This window comes from Chiloscyllium plagiosum, unplaced genomic scaffold (assembly GCF_037043375.1).
Source record: "Chiloscyllium plagiosum isolate Xiang-an unplaced genomic scaffold, Cpla_swu_hap1 HiC_scaffold_19, whole genome shotgun sequence".
Classification (NCBI taxonomy): Eukaryota; Metazoa; Chordata; class Chondrichthyes; order Orectolobiformes; family Hemiscylliidae; genus Chiloscyllium; species Chiloscyllium plagiosum.
In genome coordinates, this window is record NW_028270157.1 from 43008450 (window position 1) to 43034473 (window position 26024).

Consider the following 26024-nt stretch of genomic DNA (forward strand, 5'->3'; position numbering starts at 1 on the left):
ATGCAGGTTAAGCAAGTGATCCAAAAATTGGCACATAGAGTGAAATATGAAGTGTACACTTTGACAGGAAGTTTAGAACAGCAGCATAATATTGAAATTGAAAGAGATTTCACAGGTCTGATGTACAAAGAGGTCTATATGTCCTTATACTTGAATCACATAAGGTTAGTATGTGCAGGTACAACAAGTGATTATGAGGAGAAATTAAATTTATTGTTTATTGCAAGGGGTACGGAATGTAATAGTAGAGATACTTGGCCACAGTTTTATAGCACCCTGATAAGACCATATCTGCGGTTTTGGTCTCCTTTTTTTAAGAAAGGATGTGGTTGCGTTGGAGGCAGTTTAGAAAAGCATTCAAATGGTTGAGAGGAAATTGTCTTATGAGGAAAGATGGTTCATCCTAGAAATCCTCAACATGACCTCCCAACTTCTATACTCAATACTCTGACCAATAAAGGAAAGCATACCAAACACCACCTTTGCTATCCTATCTAGCTGTAACTCCACTTTCAAGAAACTATGAACCTGCACTCCGAGGTCTCTTTGTTCAGCAACACTCTCCAGTTCCTTATCGTTAAGTGTAAGTCCTGCCCTGATTTGCCTTTCCAAAATGCAGCACTTTATATTTATCTAAATTAAACTCCATCTGATACTCCTCAGCCTATTGGCCCATCTGATCAAGATCCGCTGTACTCTCAGGTAATCTTCTTCGTTATCCACTACATCTCCAATTTTGGTGTCATCTACAAACTTACTAACTATACCTCTTATGTTCACATCATCCAAGTTATGTGCAGCAAAATATTGACAGAGGAATATCCAAATGTTACAACACCTTTTACAGGGCAACTATATATTTATGTATTTTTTCTCTAAAATTCCACAACAATCTTTGAAATCTGAAGATATAAGACTTCACAATTGTCGAAGTTAATTTTTCGATGAAGATCAATTGTTTGGCAATAATTAAGACTTACTATGTCATTAAAAAGATACCAAGACGAGAATGATCACTTTGTTAAAATTCCAGCTTTAGTCCATATCTATCAAATTGGTTTGGAAACTTTAGACCGTTCAATATATTTGAAGGGGAGCTGGGTGGCTAGATGCTATTTTCATGTAGCTCACAGAATAATGTTGTATCTCAGACAGTGGTCTGGATTTAATGATGGGCGATGGGGTTCTGACTCATCATTTGTAGAACTAATGAAAAACATGTTTCTTCAGTAAAAGGCATATTTAAGTTAGACGTTTAACTACCCAGTATCAGGCTTTCTTGGGGATTTATGAGCCTGGCAGCAGTAATACTGTTTCAGCAACTTTCAGTCAATCAAAGCTGCAGCTCTCCATTATTAGCAATGTCAGTTTTGTTGGGGTAGTGCTCCACAGACTCTGGATCTGTGGATTCAGATGTGTAAGTCTGGAATAGGGGTCATGAGGAGGGGATATAGGAGAGGGAAAGGTAGGTAAGAGGTAAGGGCTTCAGCCTTCTCTTCTCTGTGCTGGGTCATTCAATTGACAACTAATTAGCTATGAACATGGACACTCCCAGTGGACTACTGGCCTCTAGGAGGCACTGGAAAGTCAATCTTGGAAGTCACGAGGAAATTCCAGTGGGCTCAGTAATGAGTCAAATTGACATCCTGCTGTGAACTGTGAGTTTCTTGCATTGGTTACTTCCTACCTCTGACTTACTCGTAGAACTAGATTAGAAACTGATACATGACCTCTCCCACTATTAAGTGGGCTGACCAACATGTTTCCTGCCCCAATGAGGTGGCTTAAGTGCCACCTATTTGCTCCTGTAATTTCCTGTTTAATTGCATATATGCTCTTGTCATAAGTTTTAATCCACTTTAAACATCAGTAACAACAAATGCTGATAGCCTCACCATTATTTTCACAGCATGATACAACCTGTTAGTGTTCTTGGGATTGACACTGGTTAGAGGGGAAAATTAGCTACTGAGTAATTTTGATTTAAATTTTTTTAAAAAAAGTATTAGAATACCCACTATTTTATGTCCATTCCTCAGCAGGTCAGACAGCATTGTTATTCAGAACAACCGAGTTACTGGGTAAGACACAGTCCACACAAGTTCTAGGTATAGAGGTGAGCAGGTGCTAAAATTAGCACCAGCTGCCAGCGTACCAATTCCCTGTCAGCATACTATGGCAGGATATCTTGCAGGCATGAGTGGGGCAAGTGACAAGGCTACATGCCCACTAACAGTTGAAACAGTTCATGAAATAAAAACAGAAATTGCTGAAGAAACTCATCAGGTCTGACAACATCTGCAGAGAGAAAACACAGTTAATGTTTTGAGTCCAGTGACCTTTCAGATCTTCAGCATCTACAGTACTTTGATTCATTGAATTTGTTAATGACCAGTTAACACCAATTATTGGTGGCTGCCTGAGATTTTTCACTCAGTCTAAAGGTCTCAGCATGTGGCAGGGACTCTTGAACTGCCTGGAGGCAGGCCCCTGGTAGCAGACCAGAGTTGGGGTGAGGGGCAGTGTACCAACAGATTTACACCCAAATTCTCTGGTCTCCAGATCATCAAAGATGTGGTGTATGACAAAAGATGTGTATCAGGGACCTGCAGAAGTCATGATGTGCAGACATATGTGGAAATTATGTTGGAATTATTGGGAATATCCCCTGTCCAATCACCGGCCGCACAATTGGCCGGCAAGCCCTTTGACCAACCAAGTACTCCCTCCACCCAACTCAACATAAATACACCACAACCTGTCGACTATTTCCTGACCAGCTGACTACTCATTAGACCACCCATGCAGCATTATCCCAAGACACAACCCAACTACCATTGATCCCCTGAACCAGCTGACTATTCTTCTAACACCCAACTACCCCAACCCAATCTAACTACTCCCCTAATCGCACTATATCCCCAACCACTGCATTGACCTAACCTGAACAACTGGTTACCCCATCTCAAACATCCAACCACTCCCCATCCTCTCCCAAGTGTGACCAGAGATAAGCAGGGAAGGAAATTGTTAGAATTTAGATAGGTTTAAGTGAATGACCAAGAATTTAGCAAAATTTGAAGCTATCTACTTTTGTACATGAAACACAAAACATTATTATGCTGGTACAAGAAGTAAGGCAAATGGAATTTTGACCTTTATTGCAAGTGGAAGTGAGTGTATAAGTAAGGAATATTAGGGTTGCATAAGGCATTGGTAAGACTGAAGCAGGTCATAGTCCAACAGGTTTATTTGGAAGTACAAGCTTTCAAAGCGCTGCTCCTACCTGATGAAGGAGCAGCAGTCCAAAAGCTTGTACTTCCAAATAAACCTGACTATAATCTGGTGTTGTGTCATTTTTAACTTTGTCCACCCCAGTCCAACACCAGCACCTCCACATCATTGGTAAGACTATGTCTGATGCATTGTGTAGTATTTTGTTCCCTTACTTCAGAAGGGATTTCAATTAACGTGCTGTACAAGATCTTTTTTAACAAACACTCATCAGACAATCTGCAACTTTCCTGCCATCTTATCTCAACACTCTTCTACAGAATGTCCATGTCAGTCAGTCTCCACAACCACCTGATGAAGAACCAGCACTCCGAAAGCTAATGCTTCCAAATAAACCTGTTGAACTATAACCTGGCGTTGTGTGATTTTTAATTAGATCAGTCAAAGAATCTTAGTTACCTTGCTATCTGATTTTGATAGTCTCTAAAAACAGATAATGTGAAAGTGTGTGGCTTGTTTTCTTGTCTAGAGTAAACTATCCATGTCTCATTATTGTTGAGAAACAAATTCCTCTTCAATATCAGTTAGTTATTCATCAAGAGCAAACAGCAACACTCTCCTTTGCCATACTGGCTTTGACTTCATCATCAATATAAATATCCTGGCAATATTACTACCAAGGTTGATGTTTTGTCAACTGCTTCAAAGCTTTGACCATTCTCTGTAATGGTTGCTTACACCTATCCATCGGAAGCAGAGAAGGCTCACTATATTGATTCTTGGAACAAATGAATTTCCTTCAAAGGAAAGGTTGAGCAGGTTGGAAGAATGGTTTTTAGAATTTTTTTTGGAAGAATGAAGGATGATCTTACTGAAATATATCAAATTCTAGGATGTTTGATGATGTGATACTGAGAATAAGTTCCCTTTCAAGAGAAATTTAGAAGTGGTGGCATTATTGCCAACAACAGTTTATGAATTTAAGACAAGAAGTGAGGAGCAATTTGGATCTACTAGGGAGCCAAGAGAAATGTCGGGTCAGGCAGGAAAGGGGAGTTAAGACCACAATCATATCAGCAGTGAACCTACTGAAAGACATAGTGAGGCTCTGGGCGCCAAATGGTCTATTTCTGTTTCTGTTTCTTATATTTTTATGTCCTCTGATACCTAATAATGTATATGTAATACACAGTCATTTTGGGCATAAGCTCTTCATCAGAAATGAAGGCTTCTCATCCTGATGAAGGACTTATGCCTGAAACATCGATTCTCCTGCTCCTTGGACGCTGCTGTGCTTTTCCAGCACCAAAGTCTCATCTCTGATCTCCAGTATCAGCAGTCTTCACTTTCTTCTGTATGTAAAACAAAGTTGCATACATGTCTAATTTTATGATGTTATTCTAATGCCTATTTCATCAAAATGAAAACCGTGTCCTTTTCCAGGTATGACTGTACAGGGCATATTAAGAATTAAACATCCCATCAAGTAAAAAAACAATTAATTTGAAATTATTGAATTGAACTTCTTTTACTCAATTAGACTTGAGACACTGATAACAAATAAATACTTTGCCTATGTATGTATAAATATTACTTTATATAGTGATGTGAAACGTGCTCCCACCTTAAATTTAAATGTTCAATTATGGATGTTTAATCATGAATTTAGTCAGAAACTTATATGAATTACCAATGAGTTCTCTTGCACCTATCATTTTGATTCCCCTCCTGATTTGTCAGGTCAATGACAGGCATTCTGCAGATGTTTCACAATGGCATTAAGTCACATTAATCTAACTATAAACGTAAGTGATGGTATTGAAGAGAATTCATTGTGCGGTTGTTTCAGCTTGTTTATCTAATTTAACCTCAGCTTCCAATATTCAGAACTTATTGGGTGTGTTGAAGAAACGGCAAACGTTAGAACAACTTTATTCAGAAAACAAGAAAGGTATGAATCCTTACTATAATCTTGAACAGACACAACCTCCATTCCATGAGGTATCGCCAAATCCTTCTGAAGTAGTATTTTATCGTGAGTATGCTGATAACCAACGAAGTTACCTTCACCCTTACACAGATGGAGTATCTTATCCTGAGAATGATAAACTAAAGGAATACCATGCTTCTCCTGAAGTTACAAAACCTCTTAACCGCATGGTGGAACCTCTTCCTGATCCCAAGGTCATCAACACTGCTGGTCCTTCATTAAATCTCACCAGTAATGATGAAATAGAGCAACAGTATTATTCTGAGGTTCTAGCACAGCCTTCTACTGAGATGACACATTCACCTTATCCTGATGATGTATCTCTAACAAATGGTGAAGTGGCACCACCACTGAATTCCAAAATGACACTCTTACCAACTCCTGATGTATCTCCACCTTCACCTCCTGAAATGAAATCAGTGCCTGTTCCTGAATTACTACCACCATCTTCACCCAAAGCGGCAGCTCAACCTTATGGTTCACCTCAAATGGCACCTCATTCAGTGCCTGTTGCAATACTTCCAAATTCATCTGAAGTGGCACCACCTCAATCACCTGAAGTGGCACCACCTCAGTCACCTGAAGGGGCACCATCCCAATCACCTGGATTGGCACTGCCAGTTTCACATGAATTGGCATTGCCAGCTTTGCATGAAGATGCACCACCACAATCACCTGGATTTGCACTTTCACCCATTATGGCTTTACCACAAACACAAGACATGGCAGTGTCAGCTTCACCTGATGTGGCATCACCACAATCACCTGAATTGACACCATCCTCACCGGAATTGGCATCTTCATCATCTGAATTGGCATTGCCATCTTCATCTAAATTGGCAGCAACTTCACTCGAGGTTGCATCACCTCAATCACCTGAAATGGCACTACCATCTTTACCTGATGTAACATCACCACGTTCACCTGAAGTGGTACCTTCATCTTCATCTGAGAAGACAACACCAAAGGCACCCAACACTGCACTGCCATCTTCACCTGAATTGGCACCACCACGACCACCTGAACTAACACCAAGCTCACCAGAATTGGCATCACTGTCTTCAGCTGATGTGGCACCACAAAGATCATCAGAACTGGTAACACTATCTTCACCTGAACTGGCACCACTACAATCACCTGATGTGGCACCACCACAATCACCTGAACTGGTACAGCGACCTTCATTTGATGTGGCACCACCACTTTCACCTGTTGTGGCACAATCTTCACCAGATGTGGCACCACCTCGTTCACCTGATGTGGCACCACCACCTCGATCACCTGATGCAGCACTACCACAATCACCTGATGTGGCACCACAACCTTCACCTGATGTAGCACCACAACCTTCACCTAATGTAGCACCACCTCGTTCACCCGATATAGCACCACCACCATCACCTGATGTGGCACCACCACAATCACCTGATGTGGCACCACCACAATCACCTGATGTGGCATCACCACAATCACCTGATGTGGCATCACCTCGTTCACCTGATGTAGCACCACAACCTTCACCTAATGTAGCACCACCTCGTTCACCCGATATAGCACCACCACCATCACCTGATGTGGCACCACCACAATCACCTGATGTGGCATCACCACAATCACCTGATGTGGCATCACCTCGTTCACCTGATGTAGCACCACAACCTTCACCTAATGTAGCACCACCTCGTTCACCCGATATAGCACCACCACCTTCACCTGATGTGGCACCACCACAATCACCTGATGTGGCATCACCTCGTACACCTGATGTGGTACCACCACCTTCACCTGATGTGGCACCACCTCATTTACATGATGTGGCACCACCACCTTCACCTGATGTAGCAGCATCTCAATCACCTGATGTTGCACCACCTCGGTCACCTGATGTAGCACCACCACCTTCACCTAATATAGCACCACAACCTTCACCTGATGTAGCACCACCACCTTCACCTGATGTGGCATCACCTCGTACACCTGATGTGGCACCACCACCTTCACCTGATGTGGCATCACCTCATTCACCTGATGTAGCAGCATCTCGTTCACCTGATGTAGCAGCATCTCAATCACCTGATGTGGCATCACCTCATTCACCTGATGTGGCACCACCTCATTCACCTGATGTGGCACCACCACCTTCACCTGATGTGGCATCACCTCATTCACCTGATGTAGCAGCATCTCAATCACCTGATGTGGCATCACCTCTTTCACCTGATGTGGCATCACCTCATTCACCTGATGTAGCAGCATCTCGTTCACCTGATGTAGCAGCATCTCAATCACCTGATGTGGCACCACCACCTTCACCTGATGTGGCATCACCTCTTTCACCTGATGTGGCACCACCACCTTCACCTGATGTGGCATCACCTCATTCACCTGATGTAGCAGCATCTCAATCACCTGATGTGGCATCACCTCATTCACCTGATGTGGCATCACCTCATTCACCTGATGTAGCAGCATCTCGTTCACCTGATGTAGCAGCATCTCAATCACTTGATGTGGCACCACCTCGTTCACCTGATGTGGCACCACAACCTTCACCCGATGTAGCAGCATCTCAATCACCTGATGTGGCACCACCTCGTTCACCTGATGCAGCACCACCACCTTCACCTATTATAGCACCACAACCTTCACCTGATGTAGCACCACCACCTTCACCTGATGTAGCATCACCTCGTTCACCTGATGTGGCAGCACCTCGTTCACCTGATGTAGCACCACCACCTTCACCTGGTGTGGCACCACTACCTTCAACTGATGTGGCATCACCTCGCTCACCTGATGCAGCACCACCACAATCACCTGATGTGGCACCACCTCGATCACCTGATGTGGCACCACCTCAATCACTTGATGTGGCAGCACCATGGTCACCTGATGTGGCACCACCACTTTCACCTGATGTAGCATCACCTCGATCTCCTGAATTGGCAGTTCCATCTTCATTTGATGTAGGACCACCTCAATCACCTGATGTGGGACCACGTCAATCACCTGATGTAGCACCACCACCTTCACCTGGTGTGGCACCACTACCTTCAACTGATATTGCACCACCTCGATCACCTGGTGTGGCACCACTACCTTCAACTGATATTGCACCACCTCGATCACCTGGTGTGGCACCAGAATCTTCATCTGATGTGACACCACTGCAATCACATGAACTGGCACCATCTCTTTCATCTGATGTGGCATCACGATCACCCAATGTGGCAGCACCAGGATCACCAAATGTGGCACCACCACCTTCACCTGAGGTGGCACCACAACTTTCACCTGATGTGACACCACCACGATCACCTGAGGTGGCACCACTACCTTCACCTGATGTGGCACCACCACGATCACCTGAGGTGGCACCACCACCTTCACCTGATGTGGCACCACCACTTTCACCTGGTGTGGCATCACAATCTTCACCTGATGTGGCACCACTACAATCACCTGGATTGGCACTACCATCTTCACCTGATGTGGCACCACCACGATCACCTGAGGTGGCACCACCACCTTCACCTGATGTGGCACCACCACGATCACCTGAGGTGGCACCACAACCTTCACCTGATGTGGCACCACTACAATCACCTGGATTGGCACCACCATCTTCATCAGATGTGGCACCACCGCAATCAACCAATGTGGCACCACCTCAATCACCTGAACTGGCACCATCACCTTCACCTGATGTGGCACCACAACCTTCACCTGAACTGGCACCACCACCTTCATCTGAGGTGGCAGCACCACGATCACCTGAATTCAAACCACCATCTTCCCCTGATGTGGCACCACCACGAGCACCTGAATTAGCACCACCACAATCACCTGAACTAGCATTGGCATCTTCACCTGATGTGACACCACCACATTCACCTGATATGGCAGCACCACGATCACCTGAATTAGCATCACAGCAATCACCTGAATTCAATATACCATCTTCACCTGCAGTGGCAGCACCACGGCCACCTGAATTGGCATCACCACAATCACCTGATGAGGCAGTGCCACGAGCACCTGATGTGGCAGCACCACAATTACCTGAGTTAGCATTACCACAATCACCTCAATTTATGCTGCCAGCTTCACCTGACATGGCACCACCACAATTACCTGAACTGGCATCACCACAATCACCCGAAATGGCACCACCATCTTCACCTGATGTGCCATCACCACAACCACTTAATGTGGCACTACCAAGATCACCTGAACTGGCTCCTCCTTCACATGAAAGGGCACTAGCACAATCACCTGAAATAGTATTAGTACCTTCACCTGAACTGACACCTCCATCTTCACCTGACATGGCAGCCCCTCGATCACCAGAACTGGGACCATCACCTTCCCCTGATGTGGCACCTTCTTCACTTGAAGTTGCACCACCACAGTCATCTGAATTGGCACTACTGCAATCAGCTGAAGTAGCATCATCACAAATACCTGAATCAGCACCATCCTCTTTACCTGTTATAGTCGCCCCACATTCCCCTGAATTAGTATCATCATTGTCATCACCTGAAATGGTATCCCTATCTTCACCTAATGTGGCATTACCACAGTCATCTGAATTGGCAATATCTTCTTCACCTGAAGTGATGCCACCATTGTCACCTGAATTAGCAGCACCAACTTTTCCTATTATCGCAGCACTACAATCACCTGACATGGTACTAGGTCTTTCACCTGAATTGGCACCTCAGTTTTCTGCTGAGATAGCAAAACCATGGTCAACTGAATGGGGACCATCATCTTCACTTGATGTGGCTCCACAACAATCACCTGAATTGGCTTCACAGTCTTCACCTGAAGTTGCACCATTCCAATCACCTAAAGTAGCAACATTGTTTTCACCTGAATTGATGCCACCAAGAGCACCTGAATTCAAATCACTATCTTCACTTGAAGTGGCAGGACCAAGATCACCTGATGTGGCACCACTTGCACGAACAGTATCTTCACCATTTTCAACTGAGATGGCACAATCATCATCACCTGAAGTGGCATCACTATTTTCACCTGAAGCAGCATCAGTATCTTCATTTGACATGGCGTCACCATTTCCACTGGAAGTGATATCACCATTTTCACCTGAATTTGCACCGCCATTTTCATCTGAATTGGTACCTCGATCTTCACCTGAAGTGGAATTACTGCAATTACCTGGATTGGCATCTTCATTATCAGCTGATGGGGTAATTCTGCCAATCTCTGATATGGTGTCATCTCTTGACTTGGCACTTCCACTTCCACCTGACAAGACATCTTCATTATCACCTGAATTAACACGTATTCCATCCCATCTGCCTTCACATGATCGAGCTCCTCCATCCTCATTTGATATGGCCTCTCTGTCCTCACCTGGCATGATATCTTCATTTTCCCCTTACTCACATGATATGAGTTCCCCATCACTTGTCATGAGATCCCCATCATCACCTGAAGTAGCCCATCCAAGTTATCCTGAAACGGTATTGATGCATTCTCCTGAAATGAGGACTCCTGCTTATCTTGAAGTAGCACGTAAGCCTTTTCCTAAAGCAGCTTCTTCAGCATTTCCTCAAATGATGTCCCCACATCATCCTGAGCTGAAGTCTCTACCTTATGAAAAAATGGTATCCCAACCTAAGCCTGAAATAACATCTCCAACTTATCTTAAACTAAAAACTTCATCATATCCTAAAGTAATAGCTTCACCGTATGCTAAAGTGAAGTCCTCAGCTCATCCTAAACAGCTACCTCTAACCTATCCTGAAGTGGGACATTCTAATTATCAAGGAGTGATGTCACCACCTAATCCAGAAATGGCATTTCATCCTTATCCTGAAGTTATAACCTCATCACATCTTGAAACACCATCCCAACTTCATTCTGAAAGGGGATCTCTGTCTTCTTCTAAAAAGGTACAACCATCTCATCCCAAAATGAGACCTTTGCTTGAACCGTCCCGGTACCTTAGTTTAGACCCTCACCCTTATACTGGAATGGAATCTTTCCATAATCCTAGAATGAAATCATCACCTTACCCTGAAGTTGGAGCTCATTCTGCAGCAAATCCTGAAGAACCACTTTCTGTTTTACAAAGAGAAGTAACTTCGTCAGGACTTGCAACGCTACTGCATCGTAAAAAGTCTTATCCACAACATTCTGCTGAGAAGCAAAAATTGGATGAATCTCACCCTTATGTTGAGATAAAGCCTGAAGCATCCGTTCAGAACTCTAAACATTCCTGCCGCCCTGGGTGGACTTATCACAAATACAGATCATCCTGCTATCAATTTTTCCCTAAGTTGAAAAAAACCTGGATAGAAGCCGAGGTAAGACAAAAAAATCTTAACTTTATTTTTTCTTTAAATATTCGTTGTTGAGATGTGTGCTTCGGTGGTGAGAACAGTTGTTAAGGTGCTTATGACAAACCTCTATAACCATCCAGACTGTATACTGTAAAAATGAAGTCACCAATTCCCAGAGGACCATAGAGCTGCTTTCTCACCTGAGGGTCACTAATCCTCAGGTGAGGGGAGAGGTTGAGAATGTAGGACATTTATGCTGACCTCAGCCAGTACAGGAATTGAACCTGTGCTGTTGGCATCACTTTGCATCTCAATTACCACCCAAGACTGAGGTCAGATAGGGAGTTCCAAGATTTTGACAGAAACAATACGAAGTAACAGTGACGCAGGCCTAAGTCAGAATATTGAAATGAAAACTGAAAGTGCTGGAGAAATTCAGTAAGTCTGGTAGTATCTGTTTAGAGAGAAAAAGTTTACATTTTGAGTCGAATGTACTGAAGTTCTGAAGAAGAGTCACATTGGACTCTCTCCAAAGATGCTGCTGGATCTACTGGGTTTTTTCAGCACTCTCTATTTTAATTTTGGATTTCTAGCATCAGTAATACTTTGCTTTTATTGGCCATGGAATGTTGTTGGAAACTTGGAGGGTGTGGTGTTCACAAGTCCCTGATTCTTTTGTTCTTTCAGGAAGGGGAAGGGCAAGAATCTGGAAGGTAAGGCTGAAGAAGTCTTCAAGTTATTGCCAACCATTTCCAGTTAAGACACATTGCAGCTATATTTTGCCAATGATGGAGGGATTCAATATTCACAGTAGAGATGCTAATCAATTGTCTTAGATGGTGTTGGGCTTTTCAGTGCTATATCCAATCATACTCCTAACTTGTGACTTATTGGCTGTATTACCTTTTGGGAATCAATAGATATGCCACTTAAAATAGAATCAACAACCTTAATTTCTGCTTATTCAAATACATTAACATCACCGCATTATCCTCCACCCCCCTCTACATAACCAATGTTCTGGGATTTAAAAGTTTAACTAGACCAGCAGTATAAATACAACAAGAGTTAAGCAGAGGCTTGGAATTCTATGGAGAGTAACTTAACTCTTGAAGCACCAAATCTCCCCCTACACCTATGAGGCACAAATTAGGAGTCTGATGAAATACTCTCTACTTGCCCCTCAATAAGCACAGCTGTGACAACATTCAGCAAGTTGATACCATTCAAGCCAAGGTAGCTTGCTTGATCATCATACCATCCAGCAAGCGAAACATCTGCTCCCTCCACCGTTGACACATGTGACAGAAGTCTGTATAACAAGATGTATTGCAGCACCATGTCAAGACTCCTTTGGCAGCAGCTTGCAAATTCTCAAGCTGTACCATCTAGTAGGACAATGAATTGAAATCTCACCTGTAAATTCCCCTCCAAGCTAAATTTAGAACTGTCTCACTATTTATTCACTGTTTTTGAAATAGAATCCTGGAACCCTTTCCGAGCAGCATACGAATTACTAAGGTTCAATAAGCTGGCTCACCACCACCTTCTTCATAGTAGCGGAGTACTACATATGCATACAGCATAAGCAGCAAGTGATAAACAAAGCTAAAAGATTCCACAACCAACAGAGCCCATCTAAGCTTTGCAGTCCTGTTGCATCCAATTGTGAAGTGTGGTGGCTAACTAAATAGTTCACTTGAGGAGGCTCTGCAAATATTCCTAACCTCAATGATGGGGGAGCCCAGAACATCGGTACGAAAGATGAGGCTGAAGCAATTGCAATATTGTCAGCCAGAAGTGCTGCGAGAATGGAGAGATTCACAGCATCACGGATACCAGTCTTCAACCAATTTGATTCACTCCATGTGGTATCAAGAAATGATTGGAGGTACTGGATACCTCAAAAATTATGGTCCCTGACAACATACTGCTATAACATTGAAGACATACGCTCGAGAACTTGCTGTTCCCCTAACCAAACTCTTCCAGTACAGGTTTGACGTGTATCAACCTGACAAAAGTGTAAATTTACCCAGATAGCTCCAATACACAGAAAGCAGAACAAGTCGAACCTGGCCTATTATCGTTCCGTCAGTGTAGAGTCAGTCATCAGTACAGTAATGGAAGGGGTCAACAACACTACCATCAAGCAGCACTTGCTTGGCACTAACCTGATTACTGATGCTCAGTTTGGGTTCTACTAGTGCCACTAGGTTTCTGATCTCATTTCAGCCTTGGTTCAAACATGGTCAAAAGAATTAAGCTCTAGAAAAAAGATGAGAATGACTGCCCTTACCATCAAGGCCATATTTGACCAAGTGTGGCATCAAGGAGCTCTGGCAAAACTAATGTCAATGGGAATTAACGGGGAAAAAATAGCCTGTTGGTTGGAGTCAAATCTGGCATGAAGAAAAATGGCTGTGACTGTAGGAGGTCAGTCACTTCATCTCCAGGACATAGAAATAACAGAAGGAGGAGGCAATTTGGCTCTTCAAGACTGCTCATTCATTCAATATAAACATGATAACAATCCAACTAAGTTTCCCGTTCCAATTTTCTTCCCATACCCTTTAATCCTAACAATTGGATGTAATTCCTTCTTGAAAACTTCAATTTTTTTGTGATCAACCACTTTCTGTGGCAGAGAATTCCACAGAATCACTTGGGGGAAGACATTCCATCTCACTGCTAAATGACCTACCGCATATCCTTAAACCGTAATCCCTCATTCTAGACTGCCTAGTTATTAGGAACAAACTTTCTGTGTTTATCATGTCTAGTGATAGAATCTTATAGTTTTCTGTGTCATTCCCCCCCCATTCTTCTAATATGGTTCTAACTGAACCAGACTCTCTTCATATGTCAGTCCTGCCGCCCAGGAATTAGGCTGGTACACCTTCATTGCACTCACTCCATAGCCAGAACACCCTTCCTCAGGTAAGGAGACCAAAAATGTACACATCACCCACATATTTCTGTTGGAATTCTTAAGGGTAATGTCCTTGGCCCAAACCCTCTTCAACAACTTCATCATTGATGGGGCGCACGGTGGCTCAGTGGTTAGCACTGCTGCCTCACAGCACCAGGATCCCAGGTTTGATTCCAGCCTCGGGTGACTGTCTGTGTTGAGTTTGCACATTCTCCCTGTGTCTGTGAGGGTTTGCTCCGGTTTCCTTTCAAAATCCAAAGATTGCAGACCAGGTGAATTGGCCATGCTAAATTGCCCATAGTGTTAGGTGCATTAATCAGAGGGAAATGGGTCTGGGTGGGTTACTTTTTGGAGGGTTGGTGTGGACAAGTTGGGCTGAAGGGCCTGTTTCCACGCTGTAGGGAATCTAAAAAAAATTCTACCCTCCATCATGAGGTCAGAACGTAGAACATAGAAAAGTACAGCACAGAACAGACCCTTTGGCCCTTGATGTTGTGCCGAAGGATAATCCTAATGTAAAATAAAATAACTTAACCTACACACCCCTCAACTCACTGATATTCATATGCATGTTCAGCAGTCGCTTAAATGTCCCTAATGACTCTGCTTCCACCACCACCGCTGGCAATGCATTCCATGCATTCACAACTCTCTGCAGAAAGAACCTACCTCTCACGTCCCCTCTATAGCTTTACCTTAAAACTATAACTCCTCATGCCAGTAATCCTGCGTTGGGGAAAAGTCTCTGGCTATTAACTCTATCTGTTCCTCTCATTATCTTTTATATCTTAATCATGTCTCCTCTCTTCCTCCTTCTCTCCAGAGAGAAAAATCCGAGCCTATTCAACCTTTCTTCATAAGACAAGCCCTCCAGTCCAGGCAGCATCCTGGTAAACCTTCTTTCTGCCCTCTCCAAAGCCTCTGTATCTTACCTACTGTAGGGCGACCAGAACTGGACGTAATATTCCAAGTGTGGTCTCACCAGGAACTTGTACAGCTGTAGCAAAACCTCACGGCTCTTAAACTCGATCCCCCTGTTAATGAAAGCCAAAACACCATATGCTTTCTTAACAACCCTATCCACTTGGGAAGCAACTTTGAGGGATCTATGTACTTGCACACCCAGATCCTTCTGTTCCTCCACACTGCTAAGAATCCCGTCTTTAATCCTATATTCAGCATTCAAGTTCAACCTTACAAAATGCATCACTTTGCATTTATCCAGGTTGAACTCCATCTGCCATTTCTCAGCCCAGCTCTGCATCCTGTCTATGTTGCACTGCAGCCTGCAATAGCCCTCGATACTATCAACAGCACCTCCAACCTTAGCGTCATTTGCAAATTTACTCATCCATCCCCAGCCTCCTCATCCAAGTAATTTATAAAAACTACAAAGAGCAGAGGCCCAAGAACAGAGCTTTGCGGGACCCCACTCAACACTGACCTCCAGGCAGAATATTTTCCATCTGCAACCACTCTCTGCCTTCTGTCAGCCAACTAATTCTGAATTCAGATAGCCAACTCTCCCAGTATCCCATATGTCCTGACTTTATGAATGAGCCTATCATGGGGAACCTTATTAAATACTTTGCTGATGTCCATATACCCCACATCCACTGCTCGACCTTTGTCGACCTGTCTTGTCACCTCCTCAAAAAACTCAATAAGATTTGTGAGGCATGACCTGCCCCTCACAAGCCATGCTGACTGCCTTTAATCACACTATGCTTTGCCAAATAGTCATAAATCCTATCCCTCAGAATTCTTTCCAAAACTTTGCTGACCACAGACGTAAGACTGACTGGTCTGCAATTGCCAGCGATTTCCCTATTCCCCTTCTTGAAAAGAGGAACAACATTCACCTCCCTCCAATTCTCCAGTATGACTCCCGTGGAGAGTAAGGAGGCAAAGATCTTCACCAGCGGCTTAGCAACCTCCTTTCTCGCTTCCCTGAGCAGCCTAAGATAAATCTGGTCTGGCCTTGGGGAATTATCAATCTTAATGTTTTCCAAAATTTCCAGCACATCAACTTCATCAATCTTGATCTGGTCAAGCCTGTATCCTAGCTTCTCTAAGTTCTCATTCACAACAAGGTCCCTTTCCTTAGTGAAAACCAAAGCAAAAAACTCATTTAGGGATTCCCCTATCTCCTTAGACTCCATGCACAAGTTCCCTCCACTATCCCTGATTGGCCCTACCTTCTCCCTAATCATTCTCTTATTCCTCACATATGAGTAAAATGCCTTTGGGTTTTCCCTAATCCTTCTTGCCAAGTCTTTTTCCTTCCCCCTCCTGGCTCTCCTCAGTCCATTTCTGAGCTCCTTTCTAGCAAGCCTGTAATCCTCTAAAGCTGTGCTAGATTCTTGCTTCCTCCACCTTACATAAGCTGCCTTCTTCCTTTTGACAAGAAGCTCCTCTGTTCTTGTCATCCAAGACTCCTTAATCTTACCCCTTCTTACCTGTCTCAGAGGACTAAATTCATGCATCACTCGCAACAACTGCTCCTTAAACAGTCTCCACATGTCTGCTGTGCCCTTTCTGTGGAACAATTGCCCCCAATCTGTACTTCCCAACTCCTACCCGATAGCGTCATAATTTCCTTCTCCCCGATTAAATATTTTCCCTTGGTAACTGCTCCTTTTCCTCTCCAAGACTATGGTAAATGTGAGGCAGTTGTGATCACTGTCATCAAAGTGTTCTCCCAATGCGAGATCTGATACCTGTCTGGCTCATTGCTGAGCACCAAATCCAAAATGGCTTCTCCCCTCATCCGTCTGTCGACAGACTGAGTAAGGAAACCCTCCTGAACACACATAACAAAAATGTTTCCAATCCAAACCATCTGTACTTAAGAGGTTCCAGTCCATATTGGGAAAATTGAAAGCACCCATAACAACAACTCTGCTGCATCTGCATTTTTCTAGAATCTGTCCACCTATGAGTTCTTCAATCTCTCTACTGCTATTAGGGGATCTGTAGAAAACCCCCAATGAGATGGCTGCATCCTTGCTGTTCCTAACTTCTACCTGTACTGACTCAGTAGGCAAACCTTCCTCAACAATGTTCATTTCTGTAGCTGTGATGCACTCTCTGATTAGCAATGCTGCACCCCTCCTCTTTTTCCACCTTCCCTGTTCTTTATAAATGTTCTAAACCATGGAAGCAACCATTCCTGCCCCTGTAAAACCCACATCTCCATTATGGCCACAACATCTTAGCCCCAAGTACTGATCCATGCTCTAAGTTCGTCACTCTTATTTCTGACACTTCTTGCGTTAAAGCAGATACACTTTAACCGATTCCTTTGTTTCATCATGTGAGAATCTTTCCTGATAGATTCACTACATCCTGTCACTGCCCCATCTGCAACTGTCCCCCTCTCATATATGTGGCTCTGATTCCCACCCCTCTGGAAGTGGAATATTTGCTGAAGACTACTCAACATTCAGTGTCTTTTGTGACCCCTCAGATTTTGAAACATCCTGATTCCATATACAAGCAAAACCTGGACAATATCAGACTTGGCTGACAAGTGACAATGTCAGGAACTTACCATCCAACAAGAAAAAATCTAGCCAGGTCTCCTTGATGTCCAATTACATTACATTTTGAATTGAACTGTCATCGCTTCATGGGATGTTCTATCTCAACTCCCCCCTGAAGTCCCCATAACTACAGATGATTGTTTTTAACAAGTTTGATTCAATCCATGTGATACCATACAACAGCTGAAGATACAAGATACCGCAAAGGCTATGGGCCCTGACAACATCTTGGCTCTAGTATTGAAAACATGTTGAACTCTAGCCTAGCAGTCCCACTGCAACAACAATACTAAACACTTAATCGACTTTTTAGATAATTGTCCAGTATTGTCCTCTCTATAAAGACAAGGATAAATATTATTTGTCATTGTGTACCCCTTCACCTTCTCTTGATCATCAATAAAGTGTTGGAGAGTGTCATTGACTACTAACTGGCACTCAAATGACAATTAAGTGCTCAGCAATGCTCAGTTTGTGCTCTGTCAGGAATACTTAGCTCCTAACTTTATTATAGGCTTGGTCAAAATGTGGAAAGTAAGATGTGAAATGACACTGATTGTTCTTGACTTCAAGGAAGCATTTGACTGATTTTGACGTCATGCAAAACTCACAATTCGAATCAGGAGGAACTACTTTATTTACTTAGAGTCATACTTAGTACAAAGGTAAATGGTTGTTGTTATTGGAAGTCAGTCACCTCTGGAGAAGGTGGGACTGGAACCCAGACCTCCTGGCTCAGAGATAGAGACATTGCCATTTTACCACAAGAGCCCTATGAGTTCCATCATAATAGCCTATATCCAAAACTGTTTCATTAATTCTCTAACCTCCAATACAAGATTAGAAATGAAGATATTCACTGGTGATGGAACAGCGTTCAGAACCATACTGATATGATCCATGTCCATATGCAGCAGGACCTAAACAACATTCTACTTGGCCTACGTGGCAAGTAACGTTTCCACCAGACAGTGCGAGGCAGTGAATATCTCCAACAAGAGAGAATTTAGTTTTTTACAGTTCACAGTCAATAGCATTACGAGCACTGAATCACCCATTATTAATATGCTATGTGTTACTGAACTGAACCAGCCACCTAAACTGCATACTGACAACAGCAGGTCAGAGAAATGCAATGAATAACTCATTTCCTGGATCCCCACAGCTTCTCCAAACTCTGCAAGACACCAGTCAGGATTGCAGTGGAATACACCCCTTTCGACTTTAGAGGGGGATACAGCTCCAACAACACCCAAAATCTTACCCCTTCCAAGACAATTGGTACCTCTTCTACCACTTTCGATATTACTTCCTTCCAATATCAATGCATACTGGCAGCAGTGTGTACTCTTCACAAGATGCAATAAAGGAAATCATCAAAGTCCCTCTAATACTACTTCCCAAACTTTGCAATTAAGGAGAGTGTTTACATGGGAACAGCATCACCTAAAAGCTCTCCTGCATGTGACACACCATCCTGACTTGGAATCAAAGACCTTTTGGAATGAAAAGCAAATGTTTAGCCTAGTTAGGAAAGGCAGGAGAGAAACAACAGGAGAATATTCTAATCTGCAGGATGTGACAAGGAGTGTCTGGCAATTATCCTTCTTGAAGCTTCAGCAATTCAGCAGTAATGACAGATGATAAGAGAGGAAAACCATGTCAAAATTTGTTAATGACACAAAGATAGGCAGCATTATAAGCAGTGTAGATGGAAGCATAAAATTGATCACTCATAGAATGTGGTAACACTGGCTGGGCCAACATTTATTGCCTATCTCTACTTGTCCTTGGGAAGATAGTGGATAGTGGTAGATAGATCCACAATGCTGTTAGGGAGGGAATTCCAGGATTTTGACCAATATTAACCAGATGAAGTAAATGGAAAAAGCCATGGCAATATTGCTTCAATACAGGTAAATGTGAAGTCATCCACTTTGAGCCTAAAAGAAGACTAGAGCAGGATATATCCTACATGGTGAAAAGTTAATATGTGTAAGAACTAAGAGACTTGGTGGTGGGCAGGTGGAGGTGGGAGTTGAAGGGTGGGTGAGGGGTGTCCATGTATATATATTCAAAATGTTATGAAAAGGTGCAGAAAATAATCAAAAGATCAAACAGAATGTTGGTCTTCGTAACTAGTAGATAACAGTGTAAGTGGATAGAAGCTTTGCTACAAAGTCTAGTATTGTGACTAGTTCTGGACAAAATAACTAATTGAGGATACATTGGAATGACAGACCGAATGTCAGGGTGAAATTAAAAAAAACTGGGGCTGGATTAGTGGATATTTTGGAGGATAAATATTTAATTAAATTTTTGAGGATATTAAGGGGAATTTAGAGGGTAGAAACTATTTCTGTTCATAGGGAAGAGAGGACAAGAGGATTTAATCTGAAAATTACAGGGAACAATTTGAGGAATCATTTCAGAAAATAAATTAATAAACACTTCCATTTGCAAAGGGTAGTAGAAATTTGGAACTTTTGCACAAATGGGAACTGATGTCAATTGTTAAGTTTAGAAATGTGATTGATAGATATGTTCTTCTCTTGGTGTATTCAGGGATATGGGCAAAATGGCATCCTCCTGTTTCTCTGTTCCAGGGGTGTAACTTATCCTGAATGAGAAATGGGAAATACATGAAGCCAGGCAAAGCAGAGGGACAGAAGGACAAGGAGGGCGACCAACCATGCTACTCCCCACATTGTAGATAAATAAATTATTTGCATGAGTATCTCCGAGAAATCTTTCAGCCTTTCCTTTGTTCCCTGAGCCATCCTGGAATGTGCTACTCTGAGTCAGTCAGTGCACAGTACACCTTCACAATAAAAAAAAATCCGTCTCCCCAAGAAGCCTGCTGGAAAAACTTTACTAGTCTATACTATAACCTTAGTCTATAACCCCTTCCCGATTTCTCTGTCCTCCTGATTAGAAGATGCTCAAAAATCCCCACCTCCTCTCCCCAGCCCACTTAAAATCTGCCTGGCCACTGATAAAAATAGGCTGTAACATTTCTGCCTGCTTCTATTTGCACCCATTGGAAGTTAGTTTTAGACCAAATAATCCAGATGAGACTTGGATTTGTACAGAAACAATTTCGTATGTTAAAAGAATCATTTAGGGGCCAGGAACCGCATGGTTCATTTCTGCCCCATTTCTAATGACCTTCAGAAGGAAGCAATGAACTGCTGCATTGAACATCTGCTGTTCATCTAGAATAGATACATGCACAGTGCGGTTAGAAATTGCAAATTGTAACTGTTAATTGTTTTATCAAAACACCCTAACAACTATTTACCTTTTTATTTGCCTGTAAAAATGATACTGAGTCTAATAGCATTGAATTATGAGGACTGGTTGTATAGACTAGGCTTATATTCTAAACAAAGATTCATAGGATGATCACATTGAAATGTTATGTCATTTTTGAAATTGATAGAATTGATGGAGGGAAAATATAAATTGATTTAGATTCCACAACTAAAAGCAAAACGTTAAAATTAGAGTTCAGCCTTTCAGGGATGATGTCAGGAAGCGCCTCTTCAATGTTGTGGAATTCTGAAGCTACCATTCCCGATTGAAGACCAGAGCTCCCCAATGCCAGGAACAGTGGCATTGAATGGAAACCCAATCAATTTCCTGAGCATCAAGGAGTATGGTTCCAATAATGTATAGGTAATATGCAATGCTCGTTCCATAACTCTCCATGTAAACTGGTGTAAGCTGGAAACTGCCAGCAATCATGTGTACCTAAGTAGAAAGCAATGCTTGCATTGCTGATTATATTATGACTCCCACAGCACCAAGATGAACAGTGAAGAATAGATATAATGAGAACTTATCACCCTAGGCTCGCAAATAGAAGAGAAAAGTCTGAACGGCAAGATCCATTTCTGGAGAAATCGAGGGAAGAGCTTCACCAATTAACATATCTCACTACAAGACTTTAGAATGGGGCTTTCCTTTTATCAGTATACTTGAAGGAAGGAACAAACGTCCCATCATTTAATCATGCGCAGGTTGAGGAAGGAGATGAAGTCAGTCTGAGATCTAAGGTCACTCCAGGAAAGTAACTGCCAGTAACTCATTATCGATACTATATCCACTGGCTATGCCGTTGCTGTATCATTTGCATTTACAGATAATATTCCTGAGATCCAGATACCTGGCTATGAATGATAGGTGTTGGATGTAGATTTGCTCACTGAGTTGGAAGGTTCGGTTTCAGCTGTTTCATCACCATACTAGGTAACATTATCAGTGAGCCTCTGGATGAAGCACTGGTGGTATGCCCCACTTTATATTTATGTATTTAGGTTTCCTTGGGTTGGTGACATCATTTTCTGTGTCATTTCCTGTTCTTTTTCTCAGGGGGTGGTAAATGGGATCCAAGTCAATGTGTTTGTGATCGAGTTCCGGTTGGAATGCCATGCTTCTAGGAATTCTTGAGCGTGTCTCTGTTTGGCTTGTCCTAGAATGGATGTGTTTGGCCAGTCGAAGTGGTGTCCTTCCTCATCTGTACGTAAAGATACTAGTAAGAGTGGGTCGTGTCTTTTTGTGGCTAGTTGAGGTTCATGTATCCTGGTGGCTAGTTTTCTGCCTATTTGTCCAATGTAGTGTTTGTTACAGTTCTTGCAAGATATTTTGTAAATGGCAATTTAAATGTTTTGCTTGTTGTCTGTATAGGGTCCTTCAATTTCATTAGCTGCTGTTTTAGTGTGTTGGTGGGTTTGTGGGCTACCTATGATGCCAAGAGGTCTGAGTCAGTGATGTCACTGAGTCTTCCTGAGTGAGTGTATTACAGCAAGTTCACAAGATATGAACCAAGATGGTTCAAATGAAGCAGGTACCATGGCTGAAGAGATGAAGGTGCCAATTTGCTATTTGGACAATGTCCCAGTTACCCCTGAGAATTATTTAAAAGATATCAAAGAAAATAAATGGGAAAATGGGGAACACTCAATATCGAAATTAACAACAGTTATAATCTCTGAAACTATGGTCGGGAATTTTCTTACACATTCTGCTGCTGTGCAGTAGCCTCTTAAGTGTCACAGAATCCTTCAGCTCCAGTGCTGTTTAATAAAATGGAGGATGTCATTCTGAAAGTCAGACTGTACTGACCCATGAGACTGAAAGGAAATATTTAGACGCTGGTGCAGAGAAGAGCTGGTCTCCAGCATTGCAAATTGACTTTGTTGAAAAGAAGAAGGAAACCTGGCTGCCGCAGTAATAGGTGGGAATTGTGGAGAGAATTAAATACATTTAACTGGCATGAGAAAAGATAAATTCAGGCATTGCCTCAAAGTAAACTTTGGTAGGAGGATAAGGGTACATAGATTCAAATCTACCTGAAGTCAGGAACATCTTATAGAAAGCGTGGCCAACCTTTAGGATGGCACAGTGGTTATCACTGCTGCCTCACAGCGCCAGGGTGCCAGGTTTGATTCCAGCCTCAGGCAGGTGTCGGTGTGGAGTTTGCACATTCTCCTCGTATCTGTGTGGGTTTCCTCCCACAGTCTAAAGATGTGCAGGTCAGGTGAATTGACCATGTTAAATTGCCCATAGTGTTAGGTGCATTAGTCAGAGGGAAATGGGTCTGGCTGGTTTACTCTTTGGAGGTCAGGTTGGGTTGAAGGGTCTGTTTCCGCACTGTAGGAAATCTAATCTAATTTTAGAAAGAATATCAGACAGAACACTTCAGGTGGAAGCATTTAAATCAAGGACCATCGTTGTGATAGAAAGATATGAGTTTTCTGAAAATGTATTTATCTTAATATCATGTAGTCAACTGGCTAAAAATTCACCCCTTTAAGAAAGTTCTTTTTTAAATCAAAGGGTCAATATTTTTGACAAGTATTTAGTCAAGAAAGTAGAAAGCTAAGTGATAGCCCCAACCGTCAGCTCAGCCAAAGGTCTCTGAAAATATCTAGGCTAATATTATAATTGAAAAATTGTTACAAATTTAAAACAAAAGGGAGAAAATTAAGTTTAGAGAATGAAGCCAAGATGTGAAAGTTGCTTAGTTTTCATTTTAGCTATTAAGATTAATTATTTGAATTGCATTTTTATTGCTTTATTAATATAATATCATGTCATATTCTCTGAGCTATTTCCTTAATTGGTTAACACAGTTAGATTGGAGTTCCCTGAAACTTTCACCACTTCAAATGTAAACTGTATAACAAGATGACAGAAAATGAACATGTTAATTGAGATGAATAAAAGATAAGAATCTAAAACTGTTCTCTTTTCTATTGAAGCTGCTATGCCAACAATACGGGCCACGTGGTCACCTTGCCTCCATTCACGGGAATGAATACAACCAGTTTATTCAAAATCTAATTAAGACTAAGGACCAAACACAACCTGAAACCTGGATTGGTCTCAGTGACTGCTATCAGGTAAAGTTACCTTATGTCTTTCAGGGCAGAATTTTTAAGGGTCTGAGCAATGTGGAGATGTTGAGATTTGTGGCAGTATCCGATGAGAAATCTGTGAGGTCCATCTAATGTTGGGAGCATCTCACTCCATCTTTTATGAATTTGACAAGCAGCGTGATGAGTTTCTCACTTGGCAGCAGCAAGTTGTCAGTTCAGAGAGAATACTGCTCATTAAATGCCTTATTAACAGTCCAAATCACCTCATTAAGTTTTCTAACTCACCAAACATGTCTAACCAGCTAGACTTTGAGAAAACTCAGCATGGAAATCAGAGCAAGTATCTAGCAGCTTCAGCTCGCCACTTACCCCAAATGGCCTCCATACAACCAAACATCATTGCAGGCATGATCCATGGGCACCAGCAGTTTCATTGGCATTGGCACGCAGTTAGCTCTGCCAGACCATACTGGTACCTCTCCAATCCACTGGCAGGTTGCTTAGAAAGTATAGAGGGTGGAAGCAGGGTGCACCAGTAATTAGCATTGAAAAGCTGCAGCAGAGACACTATCTGTGTAATGAACTGGACAAAGCTGCATCTCAGACTGCTTGCTTGATCTCTTAGCACTTACAGAATTAGCACCTCTCTGCATGCTTGCAGCATCCCTGCCATGCCATGCCATGACTTTCCTTTCCTGTTAGCACATCGGGCTTCCGGCAGAGCCAAAGGCTATCAGTACTCCCATATTGAGATGCCCTTTAGCCTAGATGCACAGAAAGGCTGCTTGTCTGTAAGAGTGGGGTGAGGTTTGGGTGGGACAACACCTTGATGTATATGACACATGGAGTCATCAATGGAACACATGTGCTAGCTGCCTGCTTGACAAACACACTGCACATTTACCAACCAAATTAACATGTTGAGAAGTAATGTGTGCTCGTCTTCATTATAGCCAACTGGTGAGATGGGTGCATTGATGGAAGGGGTATCCTAGCACCATCGGTCAGGGAGATAATTGCACATCATCCAAGGACTTGGCAACCTCAGTGGCCCAGTTAGGATGGGCACATTCAGGGGTAGACCTTGTCTCCCACTAACTAGTAAGGTACCTGGACCCTCAAACGCACTAGGTAACATCGCTGGGATTGCTGGGATTGGGCAGTAACAGCTGTCAGTGGAATTGTATATCATCAGTTAGGGAACTGCAAAGACAGTGGTCTGGCTCTGATCAGCCATGCCTAGGGACTGCTCCTTGAAGTTGGTCAGAAGTCTGAGGTGAATACAAGCCTGGGAATCTATTTGTTGCTTGTTCAGGAATGTAAAATGTGGTCTGTAGGAGCAGCAAAGGGATCATTGCCTAAAGGAATCAAAGTTGAGGCATTCGTGGAGGTGGGGACATGGATGGTGTTGGGGATGGAGGTGATAGTGAGGATATGCTGAAGTGGGACCTGAGGGCCACAGTAGTGAGAGATCTTTGGCTGTGACAGCCATGTTGAACTTCTATATTATTGGCTCCTTCCAGGGACTGACAAGTGACTTGTGTGATCTCCCAGTTGGGCACCCACAAGTACATCAGGACAACGTCTGATGTGATCTGCGCACGGAAAGACTATACCACAACACTG

General features: G+C 42.7%; 3 protein-coding genes across 3 annotated transcripts in view; 2 read left to right on the forward strand and 1 right to left on the reverse strand.

The window, feature by feature from the left end:
* On the forward strand, nucleotides 1-10079 carry LOC148146763 (uncharacterized). The gene is made up of 3 exons (XM_087997546.1): nucleotides 1-178; nucleotides 5108-9974; nucleotides 10058-10079. The coding sequence occupies exons 1-3, from the start codon at nucleotides 1-3 to the stop codon at nucleotides 10077-10079; spliced, it is 5067 nt and encodes a 1688-aa protein (XP_087853672.1).
* The window catches only part of LOC122559430 (IQ motif and SEC7 domain-containing protein 3-like), a 279735-nt gene that overhangs the window by 48429 nt on the left and 205282 nt on the right, over nucleotides 1-26024 (reverse strand). The window lies entirely within an intron of this gene.
* Nucleotides 10014-26024, forward strand: part of LOC122559431 (uncharacterized) — a 23885-nt gene continuing 7874 nt past the window's right edge. Inside the window, exons 1-2 of the mRNA XM_043708879.2 lie at nucleotides 10014-11562; nucleotides 24282-24422. Of these exons, the coding sequence (XP_043564814.2) occupies nucleotides 10108-11562; nucleotides 24282-24422 (1596 nt within the window). The 5' untranslated portion in view covers nucleotides 10014-10107. The remainder of the gene's footprint in view (nucleotides 11563-24281; nucleotides 24423-26024) is intronic.

Coding starts and splice junctions, on each gene's coding strand:
- LOC148146763 (XM_087997546.1), top strand. CDS start 1: ATGCAGGTTAAGCAAGTGATCCAAAAATTGGCACATAGAGTGAAATAT. Junction 179..5,107: donor CATAAGGTTAGTATGTGCAG/GTACAACAAGTG, acceptor ATTTAACCTCAG/CTTCCAATATTCAGAACTTA. Junction 9,975..10,057: donor GCTGAGATAGCAAAACCATG/GTCAACTGAATG, acceptor CTTCACCTGAAG/TTGCACCATTCCAATCACCT.